Genomic DNA, 24631 nt, shown 5'->3' with positions numbered 1-24631 from the left:
TACCTGAGGTGGGCCTAAAACAAAATAAAAAACAGTAGATCCTTAGAATGTGCAGAGTTATCTTCTACAGTTCCAATCCAAGACAAGCAACCTTGATAAAGCATGACATGCATTAATTTTGTTGAGGCCCTAATTTGAATTCCATTTAAGTCTGGTAGGCAATAGTGAATCAGAGCTGGTAAAGAGCAGTAAAATAATAAAGTCAGGTTTGGTATGTAGGTGCTGGAGGCAAACAGGCTAGAATCTGAACCTGAACTCTACCACTTACTAGCTGTGTGACACTGAGCAAGTTGTTTAACCTCTCTGAACCTCCTTTCCTCCTCTAAAGAAAGGTAATAATAATAGGGCTTAACTCATAGTATTGTTATGAAGGTGGAATAAAGTAATGCCTATAAAGAACAAAGGGCTCAATTAGTGTTAGCCATTGTTATAAATATTGTTAATAACAATTTCTAATAGTAGTGAATGAGCCTCGCTGGCAGCTCAGCACCTATTTCAAGAGGCTGTGTTTTTCTCTTCTTGTCCTTTCTTTTCCTCCTGCACCATCAGGGACATGACTTGCTACAGTCTTTTCCAGAATATGGGCTTTCACTGAGTCCCCAGACCTGCTCTGCTGTGTAGATCATAACTCACAAACAGCACTGTGTGTAATAAAGCCCGTGGGTTCTGGAGAGGACTGGATTGCCTTTCTGATCATCTTGGACTTGTCAGGTCACTTTTCAAAATCTCTGTGAAAAAAATAAGAATGCCTGCCCTTTCACGTCTTTGCATTTTGAGAGGATAAAATTTATTAGTGGATATGAATGCAATATAAAAATGAAGGTATTGTTTTTTGGTGTTGCTTATGTCACTGTTGCAAGAACCGCTTGCTGCCTATCCAATATCTAATTCTCCTCTTCTTCCTTTTAACAGAACCCAGTCTTTGTTCACGGTGCTGATGCAGTTAACCTCTCTCACCCATGGGTTGCCATGTAATACAGTATTGGCTGGAGAGGTATGAGCAGAAATTACTGGGTAAGGCATCCCAGAAAGCTCTTTAAGGAATGGAGTCTCAGTCTGCACACCGTATTTTGCCCTTCCTGCCTTGTTCTTCCCACCTGGTTCCTTCTACCTGAAACTTGGATGTGATGGTAGAGTTTGAGCAGCTATTTTGGGAACACGAGGTAACAAATTGGAGCAGGAGAGCTGATCCAAAACCAGAAAGACCCTGGATTGCTGATGGCATCATAGCCACATCACAGACTTCCCACCCACAGAATCTGTGCTACATAAGAAAAAGAAAACTTTTAATAGTTAATCCAACTTGAATTTTCTATTACCTGCCATTAGACGTCATCCCAACCAAAACAATCCCCTGGGGATAAAAACCCCCCTTTAAATGGTCACGAATTTCTCTGTAGCTTACTTGCCAGTTGATAGTCCTAACCCTAATCCTTGGCACCAGGTTTTGCCTTAGTCCTATTTATCTTTTAAATGTCATCTCAGGTATCATCTATCACCCCCTATTTTTTGTCTCTTTTCTCTTCACTCAACAGGGAACTCCTTGAAAGGAGAAGTTCTATTGATCATGTTCTCAACCATATCCTCACCACACTACCTGGAATGCAACAGATAATAAATATTTGTAGAATAAAAAGGAGTTCGATTCAGTTCTCAGTTAAAGAGTTAATTATGTGGACCAGCTTTCTTGATCAGAGACAAGTTAGCAAAACAGAACTTCCAAATGTACAAGAGCCATGGAAGGGGTTAAGCATTTATACAGATGGCTAATAAATGACCTGGAAGAAAGAAACAAGGTAGGGGAAATTTCTGGGAACGAGTGTCCAGGAGAATGTTGTTTCATTACAGAATTTTTTGGAGCATAATCTGATGGAAAATCAACGGTTCTCTCAATAAGTAATGCAGCAAAAAACAACAACAACAACAAAAAAACGCCTTGTTTCTTCCACGCCCAGGAGAGCCCACAGTGGTTTTCAGCCAGGGAGAGCCAGGGAAATGGTGGGTTCAGGGTAGGGAAGTCAGATGAAGGACATGTGTCGAAGTTCTAGTGGAGATGCTGAGCCAGGCTGCACTGACCGACAAGACTCCTAACTTGCCCACCCCTCCTAGGATACTCCCGAAGACCTGCAGACGGGCCGTACAATCTTCCCTGTACTGTAAACAGCTCGCTGAGCCTGTGTTGTGCTGAACACGCTGCAGAAAAGGGCCCTGATAGAAGCAAAGCTCGGGAGAGGTTCCAGGGTAGGTCTTTGGAGAAGGGACTTCCAGGACACTGGGCGCAAAGTTAATCAAGAAAATAACTCCAGAGAGCCTTCGGTCAGGTGTGCCAACTACATCACATTTCCATTCCAGGTTGATTTCAGAACACTGAACAAAGATTTCTTTATTCACGCTAGTAAATACCTAAGGAGGGTCAGCTTTATTATCTCCCATTTTTATTATCTTCCCTACCCTAAGAGAAAAACTAAAGGGCAAAGTGACTTGGGCTACGAAACGGTTCAGTGGGTGTGTGTTTTTAACTTCTCTTTTACCTTCAAAATGTCATTTCCTCAGAGGCAGATGTCATGGCTTGTACAGATTTTTCTTTCTTTCAGGGCCTGGCCCACTGTGGATCCTGATAAATATCATAGATGCCGACGATGACACGATAAAGATGTAGACTGGAGCCTACGATGACCCCTAGGAAGGGAAAGCTTTGCCTCCTCCCTCTGCCCTCCGATGCTCTGGGTCAAGAGCGACGCACTGACTTGGCCCTCTGCAGTGTCCGGCTATGTCTGCGGGCAATGTCCCTTGGTTAGGAAAGCTGCCATGTGACCGGACAAGCCCATCGCCCCCCTGGGAATTCGTTGCGGTAGACCCATGTGATGGGAGTCTGCAAGCATCTAAGAGGGCAGAAGGCCACAGAATTAGCCAGAAGATTCCAAACCTTAGTTCACTGCTCAGATTTCCTCCATAGAAGTTGTCTCTCGTCTGCAGTCGGACACAGTTGTCAGAGCAGTTGCTGGGGCAGCCAGTCATGCAGAAGCAAAACTGTCCCTGAATGTCTCACTTATGGATTTACGTGCAACTACGGACCTGAAGTAGTTAGATAACAGTGTTTACAAGTGTTCCAAGTTCTGGAGAAGACAGGCAACATTTGTTTACAAAGGAGATGCCATCTGCCTGCATGCCTAAGTCAAGTGGACTGTTACCACTAACACAGTCCTCAGGATGAGCCATAAACTGAGCCCGTGGTGGAAGGGGAAAACATTTCTCTACTTCGTATGCTGTTTTAGAGAGATATGGAAACATCCTAAATGTGATTACTTCTACAAGAGCTTCATATTCAATGAGCCCGTTTTACAGGTAGACAAACCTAAGTATGGAGCCTCCTGGGACGTTCAGTTACGAAGCTCTCCTGCACGTACCGGAAGGGAGTGTGGCGATTCCCACCAGTCACATAGTTGTTGGTTGTTTTTAACCAGACTTAATGTGAAGTTCTCCATGCTAGGTCCACTCAGCCTGACTAGTACATTCACATAGTGCCATAGCCAAAGAATGCTTTTTTAAACTCATCATATTTAGATCCTGACACCAAGAAGCAAAATTTATAAACAGAGCTACCTTTTAGTGCAAACGGAGGACAACGGCCTCCTGCAGAAGCCACCAACCCGGAGCCTCACACAGAAAAGTCAGGAACACACTGGCCTCTCAGTGTTCCCTGTTCAAGGAAGCCAGACAGTAACTATTTCATCTTAATATCCCTTCTCAGGGGACAAAGAGGTGGTCTACCCACGCGGGCACAAGCCTAAGGCCCAAGAGGGCTCTGAGGTCAGACTCTGGATGAGCTCCCAATTCTCCATCCTCACCAATAAAATGCCCGGGGGCTGGGAGGAGAGGAGTGTATATCAAGCATTTGATGACTAACATATACACCATATTTTTGGAAATGTTGGCTTCAACCTACTCAGGGAGCTGAAGTGCAGAGAGGGTCAAGCGCAGGTGCGGAGGCCGCCTGCCGTGGGGGTGCTCCCTGTGTAGTGAGCGGCCGTGGGCACCTGTGCGGGCACCTGGGCCGCAGCTCACAGAGGTGGCCCTAACTAACCTTGCGTTCTTTCCTCCCTGTTGTTTCCCAACATGCGCATCAGTAGCAGCTGAGTGTTCCTCAAGCCTTCCCCCCAGGGTCCCTCCTGTGTGGGGGTCACACCGCCTGCACGGCGGTGCATGAAAGTCCCCTCTGGGGACTGAGTGCGCTGTGGCATCTCCCTCCTGGAGACCCCAAAGGTCCCCCGCAACCTCTTCCCAGCCCACCCCTGCTCCACTTCTGTTCTGGCCCTGCCCTCAGGTCCATGGGCCAATTTTTTTAAAGGATTTTCTTGGCCCCCAAATCAGTTCTAGGTGAGGTGATGAGGAGAAACCGCTGGGTGAAAGCACCTCCATTTATTTCCTTCTCTCTCTTTCCTCTTGTCCCTGTAAAACTCGGGGGGGGGGGGGGGGGGCGGAATGATGACCACCCCCTAAGATGTCCACCTCCTAATCCTCAGAACCTGTGACTATGTTACCTTACACGGCAAAACTATTTGCAGATGTGCCTAAGGGAAGGGCGCTGAGATGGAGGGAGGAGCCTAGATTACCCAGGTGGATGCAATGAGTGGATCCCAATGTAATCGCCAGTGTCCTCAGGAGAGGGAGGTGGGAGAGTCAGAGCCACACAGGAGATGTGACCATGGAAACGAGGGGTGGGGGAAGAGAGAGAGGGAGGCGCAGAGATTCTATGCTTCCATGCTGCTGGCGTTGCACACAGAGAAAGGAGCCAGGCCAAGGTGGCCTCCAGAAGCCGGAAAAGGCAAGGAAAGCCATTCTCCCCTAGAGCCAAAAGGAACTAGGCCTCCCCACACCCTGATGTTAGTACCTTGAGCCCCAGGTTGGGCCTAGAACCCTCAGAACTGTAAGATAACACATTAATGTGGTTTCAAGCCACTAAGTTTGCGATCACTTGTTACAGCAGCAAATGGACACTACAGAGCTTCCAAACACAAGCATATAAACTGTACTGACCCAGGCAGGAATGTGCTGGGCGGAGGGAGCTGTACCAGGGCCTTCTCCTCATGCTCCCCAGCTCCACTACCCAGCGTGGCCCCACACGTGGCCCTGGCCCTGCACCAGCACCTACAACACCCACCCCTCCCCTGACTCCTGACCTAGTTCCCTCCAGACGACACCTCTCCTCCCTGGGCAAAACCTTCGCCTAAGGTCACAAGCAGATTTCCTAGCCCCTTCTCCTCTGGCCACGCCTCCTTCTAGTCAATTAGAGAAGAGGAGCATCCCAGTTTACACTCCAACCATAACCGAGGGTCTGAGGCAGCCCACGCACCTGAGTTCGATGCACTTGGCTCCACACCCTGGGAAGAAAAACGAAATCACTGACACAGTTGGTACAGAAACCACGTGTGCAGCACCGCGTTGGGCCACGGCTTGGGAGGCGCGACTCCCCATTAGAGAAGCTGCATGTCCCGAAAGACAGAGACTCAGGTGCATGACCTAAGGAATGCACCTGCCTCTTGCCCTGGTAGTGACAGAGACCAAGCCCTGGTAGTGACAGAGACCAAGATAAACACCAGCTTTCAAATTTCCTCTTACAAAAAAATAGGATTATTGTTCACACTCTACTACGTACCTTCAATGTTCTAAGAGAGTAGCTCACATGGAACAAGACCCAGGGCCGCCCTGAGGAATGCCCAGGGACAGGATAACGCAAGAAGACAAAAATCAGAGGTGGCCAGGTGGTGCAGGCGGCATCACTACCAGCAGAGGCGCTCACACCATTGGTTCCCCTGACAGTGTACGCACCTTGGCCGAAAAGTACATAGAACAATTCACTGAAAGGACAAACGTTTTCTAAATTTCTCATTTTAATTCTTAGTTGAAAATATCTTTTATTTCTTCAAAGAACAGTTGGGAATCTCCAGTTCCCATACAGTGGAAATTCTAATGATTGAGAGTCATGTTAGGAGACTTTTTTCCTTATGTGGAAAAACAAGCAATGCCCACCTGGAAATCTTTTTGGGGACATGCGCCCCAGAAAAAGCTGCTCACCAGATCCTTCCAGTATCTTTTACATTTTACATTTCCAAACGCGCACATGTGAAATAAACCAACCACAAGAGGGCAAACACCGAATGACTCCTCTGTTCCAGGTCCCTAGAAGGGTCGGATTCAGAGAGACAGAAAGGAGACTCACGGTCACCAATTCTGGACGGGAGGGGAAGGAGAGATTTTGTGAAATGAGCACAAAGTCTCAGTTCTGGAAGGTAAAAAATTTCTGAGGGTGGGTGATGGTGAGGGGCAATGCGTAACAATGTGAATGCATTTAAGGCCACGGACATACCCGCTTACGAATCGTTGGAATGGTAAATTTTATCTTACATCTATCTTGCCACCAAAAATAGCGGTATAAACACACACACACATGACATAGCTCCTCCATGCGCCGTTTCCTTACTCGGAACCACGACCACGAACACTTAAAATGTTTCTTATTTTGAGGGAATCCTTTCATTGGTTGCAAAGAAGAAGACAGAGAAACAGGCCTCCCGTGGAGCGTGCAGGGTGGGGGAGACAGCCCTGCCCTTGGGAGACAGGTGAGTTCCAAGGAGGAGCCCTACCTGGTTCGAAAGTGCTGCTCCAGGTCGCAGCGCTGCACTACCTGGGCACAGTGCTCGGTGAACGGGCAGGTCACCATCAGCTTGTTGAGGAGCTTGTGGACCAGGATGCTGGATTTCTTGCAGTGCTGGAGAACCACGGGCGTGCGATCCAGGGGGCAGAAGTCCTTATTTATCAGGAAGTTGGTGAGGCAGAGAGTGCAGTAGGTGTGTCCGCAGGGCGTGTCCAGGGGCTCCAGCAATGCCTGCAGGCAGATGTGGCAAACGAGGTCGTCGTCCACGTCTTCTGTGTAGGTGTAGAAGTGATTCTCCTCGGGGGAGTGGGCTTGGCCACATACCGCACACAGGGGTGCAGGGCTGAGATCTGAGTCACTGGCAGGGTCTGGCTGGCTCATGGTCGACTGGGGGGACAGGATGATGGGAAAACCACCCAGCAAAACTGTATTTCCTCAGGAGCCAATCAGGATCCTTTAGGACCCATCCACAAGCCTAAAAAGAGAACAACACGACATCTTCGTTTTCACAGGAAACTTAAGACCCTTCATTACCCACACAAGACAAGCTGCCAGTAGACAGGGAGGTGACATTCAGAAGGCCAGGGTTGAGTGACAGGACTTCAGGCAAGTGACTTAGCCTCACTCTGCCTCAGTGTAACCATCTTCCCAGAGGGAGTAAGGTCTGCCTTTAACATTCTCATGGTGGTGTGGTTAAAAGCATTTGGGGAAGATCTGAGAAATGCCTAGAGTAACTCAAAAGAAATATGCTCTAAGAAATGTAATTTGTTAAGAAAATTAAATGGATCAGTGATTTATAATATTCTCTGTCAGACCAAAACGAGAAAAATTATTAACAATTTAATGGCTTTCTCTTACCTTTCTTCCACACCTTTCTCTAAAATCAGGACGTGTAAGCCAATGTTTTCACCATGGTGAAAGCATTTGTCCCTGCACCCTTTCTCTCACTCAGTCAGTGAGTTACTTACTGGTTACGTGGGCTCTGGAAACACAGTGCTTGGGTTCAAATCTTGCCACCACTGTGGATAAAGACTTAAGCTTCGGGGATAGTAATGGCCTACAACATGGGATTGTTGTGAGGATTAAATGAGATAGGATATATACAGCTTTTAGAATTGTGCTTGGTATACAGTAAGTGCTTAATAAATATAGTTATTCTTGTATGTATTGCTATCAAATTTATTTGGTCTCCAGTCTAGCTCAATTGGCCTGGAAACTGGAATCTATAGTTGCTAGAAGGGATCTTTTTGCTTTGTCCTAATAGTATTCTTTGATTCAACTATATATATTTCAAACCAGTAGAATACTATCGTGCTGTGTATTTTCCTTTGGTATAGGAATCCAGAATAATGGTGTTCTCAGCATGCCTGATTAACATCTAGGAAGTCTCTTGGAAAATCAATCAATACATTTTGGGGGGCACCAACTCTGAGCCAGGAAATGAGCTGGGTATAGAGACCTTTCAGAGCTTTAAAGGACAGGCCCCTGCTCTCACAGAGTCTCCTGTCCAGGCGAATGGACGTGAGCACAGTGAGTTGGAAGCCCAGGTAAAGCAGTGCAAACAGAGCTTTGCACCAGGAGACCCCAGGCCAGCTGTCCTGACAACTGAGAATCCCACCCCCACACTACCCCCCAACTCCACCTCCTTCTTTTCTGAAAGGAAGTGAACAGACTCCAGGCTTTCCACAAGGACATCAAGACACATGAATAACCCAGCAGGAAACTGGCCACATTGGAAACAGCATAGCAGTCATAAATTGTGTTACATCTTTTTTCTTATCCAAATAGAGTCTGAGGTTGTTTGTATAAACATCGCCTTATCTCAAAAAGAAAACACATTGAGTTCAAACTTCCATTGGGTCAGCTTCGTGTTTACATTTTTGCGCGGTGCTAACATGCCATAAAGAACACTCTAACCAGGAGGTCGGAGTAAAATACCCCTGGATGTGAACACGTTTAGGAATGATAGCATTTTCTTCAGCACCAAAAGGGACTACAGAAGGCTAAGGTAGCAGGCAGGTGCAGAAGGCGAAGTGGCTTCTAGTCAAATTGAATGGAAACTTATTTGTCCCCAAGGCTGAGAGAAGTTAGCAGAGCCACACAGAGAAAACTTTTAAGTGCGTGAAAAAGAGATGAAAATGGAAACGGGCCACCCGAAAGATTACCCTCTGCTATAGAAAAACATGGGTCGCCAATTTTGAACTAACACTCTAGATCTTTTCAAAGTTTCTCTGTAAGAATTTTGTCAAATACTCTCTCCCATGTTGTGTTCCCACCTATTCTTTCACACGTGCTGCCCTGGGGAATGACAGGCACGTCGCTCCGGCCGTAGCACTGAAAGACCACCTCGCCTTCCGGGGCCATGCCTTTACTGGTGAAATGGTGGAGGAGGACCCGAGTTTTGATGCCCTGGGGAAGGTGTCAGACACCTCAGGGTCTTCCAGTGGAGGGAAGGACGGGAGGGTGGGGCTGTGGCCACTTCCCTGCCCGCCCCCCCCCACCCCAGGCTCAATCCACTTTGGTTTCTCTGACACAGCAGGTTCCTGATAATGCTCTGTTTGAAGAACCCTGGCTTAAACACAAACAAAAACACCAGACCAGTTACCTAAAGTCCCTTTCAGAAATGGAGTTCTACGATTCTGTGCTAATAAATTGGAGGTGTTCTGTTTTCTTTCAGGTGATTGGCTCTTCAGGAAAATCCTTTTTTAATCTTTGCTTTCTAACAGCTTTCGAGCGTCGACCTTGTGCCAGGCACTGTGCTAGGGGCCTTACACAGTCTGTCTAATCCTCACAGACCCCAGGGTGGGCTGTATTTCCCCCCATTTAACAGATAAGGAAACTGAAGTGTGACAGGCAGGGAGCTTGCTAGTCACCCCACAAAGAAACAAACAAGGGCTGCTGACTCCGCTTTCAGCACCCATGTGGCCTTGCTGTCTCCCAGCTCTTTCCTGATTGTAACCGGTCGGAATCCCAGCAACAGAACTAACCAAATATAAAAGCCCTGGGAAATCAGAAGTTTAAAGAATCTCTTTATGCCTCGTTGCAAGCAGGACTTTTCCAAGACAGCGAAATAAAAAGTTTCTTTGACTTGACCCAGTGCTAAAATGCCCGAGATGGAATTAATGGAATGAGGCAAGCAAAACTGGCAGGCTACAACTCCAATTTTTCTTTCTTCCCTTCCTCTTTCCTCCCTCCGTCCTTCCCCCTTTCTCTCTCTCTCCCTCTGAGAGCAGTGCGAAGTCCCTGGCACTGACCCATGTGCATAAACCAGATTCTTCATATAATTTTAATGTAAACACTGCTGTATATATTTTCTAACTTTACGTTAGACTAAATAAAGCCTATATGAATAAACACAGATTATGAGAGAACTGACCGAACGAGCAGTTGTGCCTCTAAGGAAAGAACTAGATAAACTTTAAAAAATATGATTAAGAACATTACCTGACATTTCTTATTTCCGGTTTACATCTTATAAACACGTATGATGTATCATGCTTTTAGACATAGATGTGCCTTGCTGCTAAACTCAGAATGATGAAAAATCATTAAGGCTTAAAAGGTAAACTATTTTCTCCCCCCAAAGTGAGGGAGAGAGCCTGTCAGCTTTGGGTCCATTAACATTAATCAATATGTCAGCTGTCAGGCACCTCAGCTGTGGCTGAAGAAAGGAGAGAAAGCTATTATGGATTTTTTTCCCCCTCAGTTTGGAGGAAGAGCACAGAAGTGGATTCCCTCCTTGGGTGTGCAGGTTGGGATTGGGGGAGGTACAGCCCTATTGTGGCTTAGGAACCATTCTTTCCCCCTCTCCTCTGACCTGGGGTAGACCAGAAGCCTGGGGTGACTTTTAGAGATATGTGTCATCTGCATACTGTAGTGCTGCGAAATGTCAGGAAAAATAAAAATCCCCATCTCTGTTTGTCCCTAATCCCTGCTTCCCTGCTCACCAGCTGTGGTCTCGCCCGAAACCTCTATAGATGTCCTACCTACCTTTCAACTTCTGACCTTCCGCAGCTGACAACAGAGGCGTTCCGGAGCACCTGTGAGCCAGTGCTGGCCTCAACCAGAAGGGGCGTTAGAGTGTGTATGTGTGCTGTCATCTGCGCTAAGAACCCGACAAACTTAAGAATGGCCCCTGAGACACATCCTGTTTGTGAGGGGAAAGTTTCTGCATGAGGTAACTTCCCAGAGCAGCCGAGACTTGGTGTGTCACTGTCCCAGCAACTGTCCTTCAAATGCACGCTGGCTTTACAGACGACAGTTGTCCGATGAAGTCTGCAGAGTAAACCACGTGCTCACTAGAGAGGTGAGGGTACACGCCCCATGGGGCATGCTGCACCGACAATTTCACATGCCCATCCTACGGCGAGGACAGGACTCGACTCTTTGAGTGTCCCTCAGTACAGGCATGGGCCAGTCTCCAACAATAGTAGTGGGGCATCCTATTATTAAAAAGAATCTATCCCAAACAACCCAAGTGCCCATCACAGACAAGTGGATACAAAGGCTGTGGGACATATAAAAGGAACCAAATCTTACCATTTTCAACAATATGCATGGCCCTAGAGGGCATCATGCTAAGTGAAGTAAGTCAGTTGGAGCAACAATCCAATGAGACCTGGGTTAAAAGTCAGTGGCACACCTGGGACGAGTGTGCCCATCGGTCAATGACTGGATCGAAAAACTATGGTACATTTACACAATGGAATTCTATGCAGCAGAAAGGAAGAAGGAGCTCCTACCCTTTGCAACATCATGGATGGAACTAAAAAGCATTATGCTGAGTGAAATAAGCCAGGCAGTGAAAGACAAATACCATATGATATCACCTTTAACAGGAATCTAAACAACAGAACAAACAAGCAAGCAAAATGTAACCAAAGACACTGAAATACAGAATGTGCTGACAGGGTCCAGAGGGGAGAGGGGAGAGAATCACAGGGGAAAAGGGGAAGGACTCACATGAACAAGTATAAAGGACACATGGACAATAACTAAGGTGGGGGGCAGAGATGGGAGGGAGGTGGGGAGCACTGGGTGGGGGGCAGGGCTGGGAATACAAGAAAGAAAACTGTACTTGAACAAGAGTTAAATAAAAAAAATGAACAAAAGATTAAAAAATCATTTAAATAAAGACAGGGTCAGTAAGCTAAAGTTATTTAAAAGTTATTTAAGATTATCAGTTAAGCCTTGGCTGGATTTCTCAGTTAGTTAAAGCATCGCCCAGGTAGGCCAACACCAACATTGTGGGTTCAATTCCCAGTCGGGGCACATACAAGCATCAACCAATGAACACACAAATAAGTGGAACAACAAATTGATGTTTCTCTCTGTCCATCTCCCTCTCACTCTCTATTCCTCCCTCCCTCTCTCTTTAAAATCAATGAATAAAATCAATAAAAGCAATGAATAAAAAATTTTAAAGAGATTATCAGTCAAGAGAAATTGAATAAATATGGCAATTTCTTCCACTGAAAATGAGATAATCAAAGAGGTAGGTTTTGAAATGTTAATGAACTAGCCTCCTTTAAAGCCAGGAAAGTGAAACTATTTTCCAAAGTCCTGTTTTCAGTATAAATAAGATATTTAAACTTAATACGATGTTGTGATTTTTACTACATTTGCATTTTATGTTTCCCAAATTTTCCAACTCCCCTAATGTTGCCATGACAATACACACACAAGCACGTGCAGCAGGAGACACACGTGTCCTTCCGCCTCAGGCTGCACCGTGGATGGGTGCAGCACCGTGGGTGAAAGTGTCTGTTATTTAGAAATGTCCTCCGCGGGTTTTTGTGGGCACGTTTGCAATGGGCCAAGTAGGAATTTCCCAGAGGCATGGCTCTTCGGTAGATGCCCCGCCCCGAACACGGGGAGAAGCCCAAGGTGACCAGCACACCTGAAACACCTTCCTTCTCGGGCTCCCTCGCATCTTCCGGAGGGGTCGGAGGGAGAGACACCAGGAGCTGCGGGACTTTCGGGTCATCCCATTGCCCGGCGCCAGCGGGCCTGCCACTGTTTCAACTTTTTCATGCGTTAGTGAGTTTCGGTGAATGTTAATCAGCGTTTGTACTCTGGGTAGGAAGAAAGATGTCTCTGACTTGCCGTTTGTGTAAATGGTTTCCATTTCTCTTTTGGTATTTATTATGTTGGTAAATGTGAGAGCACCAAGATTTATCAGAATCAGGAAGTGCTTACAAACACATGGAGAGCCCCACATTCCCCACTGCGTTTGTTCCGGGGATCAGCGTATGCCCAGGGATCCCAACGCAGAACTATGGAGCCAGTGAGGACTCCTGCCCACGGAAATGTGCTGGATGCTGCCCACATCTCTGCACCTCCTCCAGTGTGTTCACAGTCCTTGTTTTCGCTTTCCCTTTTCTACCTCATGAACCTCGATTTTTCTATCCCTTCTGTGGCTGAGAATTGTTCTGGCTTCTTCTGGGCCTCAGAGCAGCGCCTCCTGGTCAGGCCGCCCCCTCCCTCAAGAAAACAGGGTCCTATAGGCTCTGGGAATGGTACTGTCCTGCAGTTTGGGGGTTCATTCTCCCCACACATTGTAGAAGGGACACCGATAAATCGGGGCGCTTGCAGAGGAGAGTGGTGGAGCTCCTGGGGTCGGGAAACCTGAAGGAACGCCAGAGGAACCTACGGCTGCTGGACCTGTTGTCTTCAAATACCTAGAGGGCTTAAGGAGCTAAACATATTCTCAGTCGCTCCTTTGATAATGCTGGCACCTATGGAGGGGTTGGTGAGCTCTAGAGAGACCAATTTTCGCTCAGTATGGGACTTTCCCTCCCTAATAGAGATGCCCAAAGGCAGACTGATGCTTTGTAAAGTAATAGAGACCTGTGGCACTAAGGACCATCCCTCAGGGCTCCCTTTCAACCCGCAGAGGCAGTGGCTACAGCATTTGGTCTTTGTCCAGGTTAGAGAGCCAGTCCAGGGCACACTGCCCTTCACCAAGAAGGAGTCTTCTGTTTCTTTTAAAATTTTTTTTCAATTACAGTTTACTTGTAATATTACTTTGAATTGGTTTCGGGCGTAAAGCATAGTGGTTCGACAACCATATACTTACAAAGCGTTCCCCCCAATGTTTCCAGTTCCCACCTGGCACCGTACACAGTTATTGCAATATTATTGACTATGTTCCCTATGCTGTACTTCACATTCCCGAGACTATTTTGTAATTATACTTCTTAAGTCCTTCTCGTCTTTTCTCCCAGTGCCCCAACACCCCTTCCCCTCTGGCAACAATCAGTCTGTTTTCTGTGTTTATGAGTCTTTCTCACTTTCGTTTATATTGTTCTTCAGATTCCACATGTAAGTAAAATCACATGGCATTTGCCTTGCTCTGACTGACTCTTGCTCCAGCTGGTTATTATACTTGTTAGAGACGCCAGGCAAGCAGTTTGCTTAAGGATTCAGGATGCAAGAGGAAGAAAGGAAGATGAGAGGAAAGGAGTGTGCCCCCCAAAGATCACAGAATGACTGGGTCCTGAAAGAGCTTTGCTTGGCGAGTATGCACGAGAGCCCAGTTTCGGAAGCAAGGACACCGTGGACTGTGACATTTTGGAGGCCACGTGTGGCTCTGTCCTGCTGTAGCTGTGTTTGCTTCCCAAGTTTTGCTGACGTATTTAATGTTCTTGGACAACTTTTAATCCCTTCAACCAACCCTAATGTTTCACAGTGTGTCTCCAACACAGGAAGTCTAAGAACCCCTGTACCAGATGATCTCCGAGGGAACTTTCTCTGTGAGAACCTGAGCTCGGGGATTTTTGTTGTTGATGATGGTGCTTCAAACTTGGATGAAGCTACCTGGGGCGCAATACCTGCAGCGTTGGCTTCAAACTGGTTGTCGGGGCCACCCCTCCGGACAGAGATCCCAACTGCAGTCAGAAACACCATCTTGGACCTTAAAAACTGGAAGAGGCCCCATGGAGGGACAGAGCAGACCAGTGCTGCTGAATTGGTGCCCTTGACTCTCTTTCTAAAATAACTACCCAGCAGGCGTGTGTGTCTAACCACTGCCCTGCCCTGGCTGGAACTCCTCAATTGGATTACTTGGGAAAGCAATTGCCAAAATTAGGGCAACCTCCATCCTCAATTAAATGTAGTAAATTTACAATTACATTTTAGATTATGGATAAGTTGACTAAGACTCGTAGGTGTTAATAATCATTATCAACTTGGTGTCATCAATTTTTTGAATAAATACCAGCCACGAACTAATAATGTACATAAGAGAATGGACCAATGGACTACTCCTTAGCTGAGAGATGTGTCTGTAACCTTCGAGATGGGAGCAATTTAGAGACCTGAATAAAAATAATCACAGATGGGATAAAAGATGTTCTAGCACGAGGAGCCTGAGTAGGAAGTAGGGCCTCGGGAAGTAGGGTGACATGGGGGTGCCGTCTGCAGAGGAACAGGAGTGGGAGTGGAAGGGCAGCAGGTGCTGACAGGCTGTTGCAAAGGTCAGGGACGGCTCTGCTCGGAATTAATATCCAAATCTACGATCTCCAAGAGGGAGCAGGCAATTCACTCATACGATCTGTGAATGACACTAGCTTGTATAGCATTGCTAACACTAGAAAAGGCAGGAAAAATATATAAAAATGGTCTTTATAGAGGTCAAAATGTGGCCAGGAAATTAAAGGAGAACTAAACTAGGAGACAAGGTAACACATCTGGAGTCAACAACGGAAACAGGTATTCAGAAAGTGGGGGAGGGAACAAAGGAGGCAGTTAAGGGGAAAGAGTCCCAAGCAGCTAGTCAATGAGATACAAGTTCAAGAAGCCAGGACAAGCCTGTGCCAGCAGGTTGGAGAGTGGCTTTGCCCTTGCTGACAGATTTCACTGCCTTTCCCCCAGGGTGTGACGGCGCCTTTCTTACTTGGGTTGCTTGGTAGGAACTCTGGCCCAGAAAAGGTGTCCTTCCAGTTCCTGGTCTATCAACATAGTAAAATAAAATTGTGTATTTATTCTTCCATGTTTAAACTTCAGTCACCTTCAAAGGACTCTCCATTTGATGCAGTACCCCTATTGAGACACGCTTTCCAATGCTCAGAACAGGTTTTGAACTCACCGATTTTGATGTCTTTCATTGCTTCTGCTGTTTGTTTCACCTCTTCCACACTGGCAAAATGTTTCCCTTTGAGGACTTTTTTCACCCAAGGTGAGATTGGACAAATACGGAAGGTGGGGCATAGGGTCATGATGTTTTTGGTCAAAAACTGCTGAATACTCAGCACAGCGAGGGCAGGCACACTCATGAATCACCCATCATGAAGTGGGCAAATGTGTTGAGTCTTCCAAAAAAAGTTCACTGACCCTGAGTGCAGCCTCTCACAACAACACCAGCTGGTACACTGACACGGCTGGGTTCCTAGAACACTCCTTTAGTGGTGGGGTGGTGGGGACAGCTATATACTACAAGGAACCTGCTCTCTAGAAAGTAATTCTATTTTGGGGTGGTACCCCCCTTATAGAGCTGACCCCCAACAACGACTAAAATGAAAGCAGGGTATTTTGCATTGCCCAAGAGTGTGTTCATGCACACGCACATGTCACCGGAGCCCTGGAAGGCTGATATCAGAAGAGAAGCAGGGCATTCCCCCGCCCAAAGCTAACAAAACAATTTCAGGAAATGCTTATGTTTTTTTTAACAGAAGAAAAAAGATGACGAAAGGTATTTGTAATGTCAACATTTCTCATCTGTGTTTCAATTCTACAGGTATTCATTGATCACCCACCTATTACATGCTGGCATTTGTCTTAAATTCTGTGAGAGTTGCCACAGGAAATACAATTTCATCTTCAATGAGTTTAAGTCTGATTAGGAAAATAAAGCATACATATAGAAAAAACTGTTGGAGCACTGGAAGAGAATCTGGTCTTGTAAATATGGCTATGAGCTGGTAAATCTGGTAAATATGGCTATGAGCTGGTCTTCGAAGACAAATAACAGGGACAAGTTTGGAGGGAAAGGGACAAGAGAGCAGCGTCGTGGGGCCCAGAACAGCCAGAGAAAGGACGTGGCATAGATGACCCTCTGCAAGGACAGGGACAGATAAACAGGATTTGGACAAGTAGAGGGAAATCCAGATCTAGGGAAGGACCTGAGGGTGGTGTCTGGTGTTCCCACAGGATAGTCTGTCTTTGAGATGTTTAAATTACTCATTAGAAGTCACAAGAGTCTGAGTTGGATATGGATCTTAGATTCTACCAGGTACAGGAATCCCCTCCACAGGGTCCCTGGGTGCTGAGCTCCCAGAGTCTGCCTGAAAAAGGTTATCAGCTGAGTGCTTCCCACCGTTCCTGTGACCTTTGGCCCCTGGCTTGTCTTTCACTATAACAAAGATCACATTCACTTCCTCAAAACAGGACAGCTCTCCCACCTTCAAATTAAAGACAGTGTTGTTGGTGGTTTCTGTCTGGTCTCTCCTTTTTGTCTCTGGTTCTTCCAGTCGTCTGGCTCCCTGGGTATTCCAGGGGGTGGTAAATGGTCCACTCAGGATACCTCCAATTTATTAACATCCTTTTGAAAACATGGCACTTGGAAGTGAATACTTCTTTAGTTGGGGATTAATGAGCTCAGGATTCTGTGAAATAATCACTCATCACTTCCTTAACCAGGACTCTACTTGGGTGTTAAAGCAATCTAAGATGGCCTTTACAGATTTGCTCTTGTGGGTACACCACACCACTGACCAAAAATACTCAGGTCTTTAGAATATAAAGCACTACTGTGCCCTGAACATAGAAATAAATAATGCTGGTGGCAAAGGCTGCCAATCTGAACTCCCCTTACCTATATTTTACCCAGTATTTTCGTGTCAAAGTGGACAAAGAATCTCTCCATAAGCAGTGGGAGGGGCCTGTGTGTATGCATGTCAGCTGGGGTACATAAGAAGCAGAATGATGGCCCCCCCAAAAGACATGATCATGTCCTAAACCCCAGAACCTGCAAATATGACATTAGAAAAGTGGTCTTCCAAGAAGTAATTGAGGATCTTCAGATCACCCTGGGTTATCTGATTTACCCTGAATCCAATGACAACTGTCTGTAAAGGAGACAGAAGAAGAGAAGACCACAGAGGTGGAGGAGAAGGTGACGGGAAGACAGGTTGGAGTCATGCGGCCACAGTGAGGGAGCACCTGGAAGAGGCGAGAGGGACCCGTCTCTGGAGCCTTCGGAGGAAGCAAGGCCCTGCCAACCCCTGGATTTCAAGCTTCTGGCCTCCAAAGCTGTGAGAGAACAAATCTGTGTTGTTTTAAGCCACGAAGTTTTTGGTCATTTGTTACAGCAGCCCTGGGAAATGAATACAGGGGGCTGTGTATTTCCAGGGGTGTTCGTTCCCAGCGGTGCACTGCAGCACTTCTCTGGGACACAGAACGCCTGCTGGGTAGCGGCTGCTCACGTACTTAACGATCGCAGTTTTGCCCTAGTATACAAATGTAATATTTTCCTTTTAACCCATTACTCAGTTAGAGTACAGATATCTTCAAGGATAACTGTTAAACTACACTTGTCAGGGCCCCGAGGGGAAAACAGGCCAGAGATAGAATGGCTGAGGGTGTGTGTGTTGTTGCAGACACATTACAAGCATAACGATGACACTTAATGAGGACTACGAAAACACTAGGTGACTCACGTGCTAATGTGAGCATGAAGGAGCCTAAACATGCAGTGTTCCATTCAGACAGGCCACGTGACCAGCCAAGCAGTCATTGGCAAGTTATGCAAATCATCTCAACAGATAGCAATGACATGCGTGTGCTGTTGCCATTAAAGAAAATTCTTGGAGAGCTTCCACTCTGCTGTTGGTGAGCTCTTCTGTGTCCTTGTGACAAGTGCATCAAACACTGAGGCAAATAAGAGTCACTGGAAAATCATGGTGGAATTTAAGTCCACACATTCCAAGTCACAAATTAGTGTTGTTAAAAAAAAAAAGGCCCTGACTAATTGGAACAGAATTACTGCCACTCTTAGAAATGTGCTGCTCAACCCACCATGTCAAGCCCATATGGCTCAGTATAGCAGGGGCAGTTCTTCTAGAAAAGCAGAGGAAGAAGGGCAGGGGTGAAGAGAATTGGAATAAAGAGACTGTAATAAAAACTGTAAATTTCAAATTTGGAGGTCATCTCATCTACCCTCTGCTTGAAGCAGGAATCCATTCTCTCCCCTTCTTTTTAGAATAAACAGTATAAAATAAATATATTTATACTTATATTTATATTTAAATATAAAATATAGAATATAAAATAATACAGTAATTATTAATATTTAATAAGCAGTTCACTAGGAACAAGTACAAATATATATTCTCATTTAATCTTTAAAATGGTCCAATGAGACCATTTTATAATGGTCATATAATCTTTATTTACAGATGAGTATATGGGCTGCTAAAGAAACATAAATCCTCTTTGGACTTCCCTTCCTTCCTTCCCTTTCCTTCCTTCCCTTTTCTTCCTTCCTTCCTTTCTTCCTTCCTTCCGCAAACATATACCACATGTGAAATATACTAACAAACATTCACCTTCAGTGACAGGGAATTCAACATCCCAAAGGCAACCTACCAGATTTGGGCACAACTCTAGTTCTCAGAAAGGTCCTCCTCGTACTGATCCCTCATATGTGTCTCTGGGTAGCTAATGGTAAGTCCTGTGGTGTCCTCCAGTCACTTAGAACGAGACAAGATACGAGGAAATGGGGACTGTAAGAGGTTTACAGGATACAGCCGGCATTTTCTGTTTCTAGTTGCAGTTCAGTGAACTGTTTGTTCCGAGAAACTGGTATGGTTTTCATGTTCATTCTATTCTTTGGGGACAGTAGATGGTTAAATCCCATTAGCCCCGGAAGAGTGATGTAGTCTTCCTTCCCAATAGTTTTGAAAAGCCTTTGATACTTTGGCCACGCTGTCAGAGGACATTCACCACCCACGTAAAAGTGAGTCCCTGCGTTGCCAGCACGTAGACATCAGGTATAGGTGTCCACCCTTAGGATGCCCACGGACACTGAGGACACATTTCAGGGCCTCCCTCATAGGTCTCTGTCCATAGCCTCTTACAGGACAGCCTTTTAAGTCATCGGGATCCTAGCAGACCTGATTTTCTTCACTGTAAGTGAGAAATTCAAACCTAAAAGGAGACACTAGAAGCCAAAAAGCGAGGAATCACTGCCTCAGAAGAATCCACCGTTTGCGTGCATTGCAGAGCCCACTGTCCACAGCCCTGCAACTACCAGGACTCTGAAACGGCAGCTCTCCTCCCCCGGAACCCAAGACAAACAAGACGACCTTTGGTGACAGGTTTTCCTCCTTGGCCTTTGGGGGCCTTTCAGGGAAATCGCTTTTGCTTAGAGTCTTTGGTCCTTAACTACTGTTTCTATCATTATTATATCCAGACTAAGCATGCCTTAAGATGTCTAACTGTAATCAATATAACAAATGTTTAACTGTACTCAATGTAACAGATGTTCTCTATAACAATATATAACAATAGTTAAGATGTTTTGAGCACCTACTATTACTTGGCACTTACATAAAATCATTAATTATTCCTCATAACACTCCTGGGTTTGGTAGGCATTCCATTTTCCAGATGATGAAACTGAGACAAAGAGATGCTAGGGAACTTATTTAGCCTCGTAATTTACACGGCAGAACTAGCCTTAAACCCAGATTCTACCCACTATGCTTTCCTTTCCAGAAAGTAATACTAGTAATAGCTACCATTGTGCCAGGCACTATTCCAAGTACTTTATTTATTTCAACTCATTTTTATCTTTATAACAACCCTATTTTATAGCTGAGACAAAGAGGGGTTAAATAAACTATCCCCGGTCATACAGCTAGTACACCACAGAGCTGGGTTTTGAACCCAGGCAGACTGATGCCAAGGACCCAGCCCCTGTTCTAAAGCATTAGTACCAATTCCACCTAGAACTGAATCAGTAAGATTAACATGCCCTAGTGAGGCACTGCCCACCCCTCAGCTGTCAGTCTGACCCACTCCCCAAGGTGTGCCGCCCATGTAGCTCCTGTCACAGGACACAGGTGATTTGTGAAGTAGACCACTTTAGCATCCCTCTTTTGGGAAAAGGTAGACAAGAAAAATGATGGGCAGGAAAGTTGAGGTTCTTCCCCAGGGTCCCCTAGGCAACCTAGTAGTAGGTTCAAGGTTATAAGCCCCTGTCCTCAATCACCTAGGCTATTACCTTGCTCTCGAATCTGAAAGCTTGCCTTCTTTCTTCAGGACAGGGTGAGACCTGGAGAAGGTCCCAGGGGCCTGGGAACATGCCTGCTGTTATCAGTGACTCAAGGCCATTGGAGGGCAGAGGATATTCTATTAGGGGGGCAACCATATCCAAAGGATCCACAGGTCCCCCTTCCAGTGCAGTCTCCAAACCAGCTGCCTCCTTCTTTCTCCTAGTGATGAGACAGGTGGCTCTTCCAGGTCACAGCAAAGGGTGTTTATCTGTAAGACTGGAGGAGATCAAGTACCCACCCAAGTCTGCCCCAGAGACAGCACAATTGAAAGCAGAAAGGGAAGCCTGCAAGTCAGAGTATAGCAAGTGACCACAGGATACACCCCCCTGAGGGCCTGTGGGGACCCAGAGTTGGTGGGTCTGTCTTCGGGGAGAGCCTTGAGGTGGGGAAGGCAGGGGTGACAGCTGCGGCCTGGGAGGCTAGCAAAGCCCCATCTGCCTGGCTGTTCAATGACACGACAGGGTCTAAGCATTCTCCTGTTTCCTGCCCATTTTCTTTCTGATCGGTTAATGTCAAAGTTCATTACTTACAATTAATAACCATAACAAGAACTATCAAGGGTTCCTAACAGTTGTAAAGACATAAGATCTTCTATCTTGTTAGGATCAGACTCTCTCCTTCAAACCCAGGAAGACACCTTCAAGAAAGAGGAATGGGGCCCTAGCTAGCATGGCTTGGTGGATTGAATGCTGGACTGTGAGGCAAAGGGTCACTGGTTCAATTCCCAGTCAGGACATATGCCTGGGTTGCAGGCCTGGTCTCCAGTTGGGGGCACATGAGAGGTTAACACATATTGATGTTTTTCTTCCTCTCTTTCTCTCACCCTTCCCATCTCTCTAAAAAATAAATAAATAAAATCTTTATAAAAAACATCCAGAGAAGCTGACATTTAGCGATGAAATGATTTGTTCCGTCATGAATTAACAACTGTGCAAAGCACCATGAACCATGGTAATCTCGTGGGAGAGCTTTGTGACTTGAAAGACATGTTTTTATCTAGAAGAGTCAGGATCCAAAAGATTTTTTTTCTCTCCTCTACTGTCAAAACTCTGAACCAAGGAACAACACTCTGGGGGACAAGCAGTAGCCACCACCCAAACACACCCGCTCAGGGGAAGGGAACAGACCCAAAGGTCAATACAAGAACAATAGAAGGCTCCCAGGAGTAACAGGGAAATTGGCAGCCAGTCCAGGGCAGATTCTCAGTGGAGCGACCCAGACAAAAATGCTCTCAGCTTGCTTCAGTTTATGCTCTTGAAGAACTGACATAGACGTTGAGTCAGTCACTGGGTGGATGAAGATGAGCATAATTCCTAACAGGTTATTTTTTTTGCAAACATATTTGCTAACTGAAATCTCAGAAAAATAACCGATGAATGGAATGCCTCCCTAGAAAGTGGACTTCTGTCCCAAGTTTTCCAGCTCATCCCAGGACGGAATTGGGTTTGGAGATGGCTTCTTTCCTTCCCCGCCAGCAGGAGTGGGTGTAGAGAACAGAAGTAGTAACAGCTGTGTGATCAGGACTTGCAAAACCGAAATGGACCCTAGAGGTAAAATTACTTGTCAAACAGTCAGGTCCTGGCAGAACAAGCTCCTCAGTATATTGGCTACTAAAAGCCCAGTGGACGAGTGCCAAAAAATCAAATGTCAGACCTGAAGTTACATTCTTGTAAGCAAAGAGGAAGTAGGCTTTAACTGAAGGTCAACAGGCAGCCAGTCCAGATCTGAATGTAAACAGTTCTAACCAGGCAGCAAAGTGGTTTTTAAAAGAGCATTTAGCAAAGAACAAAGAAAACCTTAGACTTTTTAAAAGAGAAGCAGACAGAGGGAATATGGAGTAGAGGGTGTCTGAGTAGGACAACAGAACCAGCCTCTCTGAGACACAAACTTCCAGGGGAAAAACAGTTAAAAACGTTTCACAGGTTTCCTGACAATGCCTCTGGAGTGATGAATGCAAAAAGTAAGGCAAATTAATGCAAACCAGGCAATTCTGAATTCAGTTGGTGCTGGCTTCCCAGGCCTCACTAGCTGGGCTGAACTGGTCTATACTTTTGAGTTAAGTTGCAAAAAATCTCCTCTTCACTCCATTCTAGGGTTAAAAAAAAATCAGATCAACTTCCCAGACAAGTAGGGGCTGGACTAATGATTAAAAGAAGCAAAAAGGATTCAATATCTGGCCTGGGAGAACTTTTCTTGTGCAACCAAAATGTCAAAGGCATCCCTTTGCTCTCCCCTCTCCAAAGGCTTCCCCCTCTGGAAAAACACCCAAGGCTTGTATGTTTCATTCCAACCCCTCATTCAGATCCCTGAGTCCGATGGTCTAAATGCCAAGAGAAAAATGGAGGGTTTCTGCTCACCTGTTTGAAGTGTCTGCCTGGGGTTCTCACAGCAGCAGCAGCAGCAGCAGCCTGGCGGCGCTCATCTCATGTACGTGAATCCAGCAGCTCCCTGGGCCGCGGGAGCTGTGACCAGCCTCAGACTCGGCATACAGGTGTCTAGGGGAAGGAGGAGGGCATTGGTTGGTGGAGAGCAGGAAATGTGTGACGTCACGGGAGCCCGGACAGATAAAACATTGCTGGGACCTTAGCTATTGAAACAGTCAGTAGGTCCCGCCCACCTGTCATTTACCTGAATACCTGCGAGCAGATAGGTGGCGTCTCTGCTTGGACAAATGAATCAGTTAGAGCAATTTGCTGGATGCAGTGTACTTTCTTTTCTGAGCACAGTGTGTGGCCACTCCCCGGGACAGACCCGAATTCGCCCCACCTGGTTCTTCCCCAGGGTCCCTCCTCCCACCCCCTCCCAACAGCTGCCTATGGAAGAGTTAAAAAGGAAGTTTAAACACCAAAATGAGAAAGTAATTTAGTGGGCATAAAAAGGAAGAATGTCGAGGCTGACTGCTTGGGAAATAACTGAGATTTAACCCCACATGCCTTTTGGAGTGGCGTTCATTTGAACCCCAGGTGCTTCTCTGCTCCAGCATCATGACGAATTGGAGGTAATATTTCAAATTCATTAAAAAATACCTAAACATGGTACTTGTCAGCGCCAGTTTGCAAACACCTTCTCCCTCCCCCCCTTCCAGCATTTTAACTCCACATCCAGGAGCCTGTAAAGCTCCAGTCACTCCTACCTCAGCCGGCCTGGCACTCAGAGTCACACGGAGCTTACAGTTCGCCATAGGCCTGCAATTAGAAGCCATTTAAATGATTCAGATTCGAATGATAGCACAGTAATAAGGTGTCTGTCTTGCTGGTCAGAGCCGGGAAGGAGGAGTCGGAACTATTTCTGTCCCAAGCTCGGAGTGTGACCCTGGACAAGTCACTGTGGTTGCTTCAGCTTCTCCAGCAGGAAGGGCCAGAGGAAGCCTGCCGCCAGCCAGCACCGCAGCTGCGCGCGATTGCGCCTGACTGTTAAGCCCTCTGGCATCTTTCAGAGGGCAGTAAACAGCTCCCATCATTGGATTTAAACGCTGCGTTATTTCTGTGGCCCTCGTCCAGCATCTCTGGACAGTGTAGTTCGGCTCTGGAATGTGTTGCCTAGGGGAACTGTGGGCTCTCCTTCCCGTGAGGACGGCCTGCTTGCCCAGGGACGCTCCTCCCGACTTAGAGAAAGAAAACGTTGGAATTCCTATTCCTATTTTTCCCCTATTCTGTCTTCCTACCCCCCCCCCACCCCCCGTACTGGATGCTTTGGTCCC

At 46.3% G+C, this 24631-nt stretch overlaps 1 protein-coding gene across 2 annotated transcripts in view; it reads right to left on the bottom strand.

The window, feature by feature from the left end:
- LNX1 (ligand of numb-protein X 1) overlaps positions 1 to 24211 on the bottom strand; it is a 107431-nt gene extending 83220 nt beyond the window's left edge. Inside the window, exons 1-3 of one of the 2 annotated variants that reach the window (XM_037034194.1) lie at positions 24065 to 24211; positions 23289 to 23426; positions 6645 to 7130 (exon numbers count right to left, since the gene is read on the bottom strand). In XM_037034194.1, coding sequence (XP_036890089.1) covers positions 6645 to 7036 — 392 coding nt within the window. In that variant the 5' untranslated portion in view covers positions 7037 to 7130; positions 23289 to 23426; positions 24065 to 24211. The remainder of the gene's footprint in view (positions 1 to 6644; positions 7131 to 23288; positions 23427 to 24064) is intronic. The other variant, XM_037034193.1, reaches the window with a different exon arrangement.
- Between the last annotated feature and the right edge of the window lie 420 nt (positions 24212 to 24631).

The sequence above is a fragment of the Sturnira hondurensis genome, unplaced genomic scaffold (genome assembly GCF_014824575.4).
Source record: "Sturnira hondurensis isolate 20B ecotype Veracruz unplaced genomic scaffold, ASM1482457v3 Scaffold0022017, whole genome shotgun sequence".
NCBI classification, from domain to species: domain Eukaryota; kingdom Metazoa; phylum Chordata; class Mammalia; order Chiroptera; family Phyllostomidae; genus Sturnira; species Sturnira hondurensis.
Note: the sequence above shows the minus strand (reverse complement) of the source record. Positions and strands in the feature narration are given on the sequence as shown.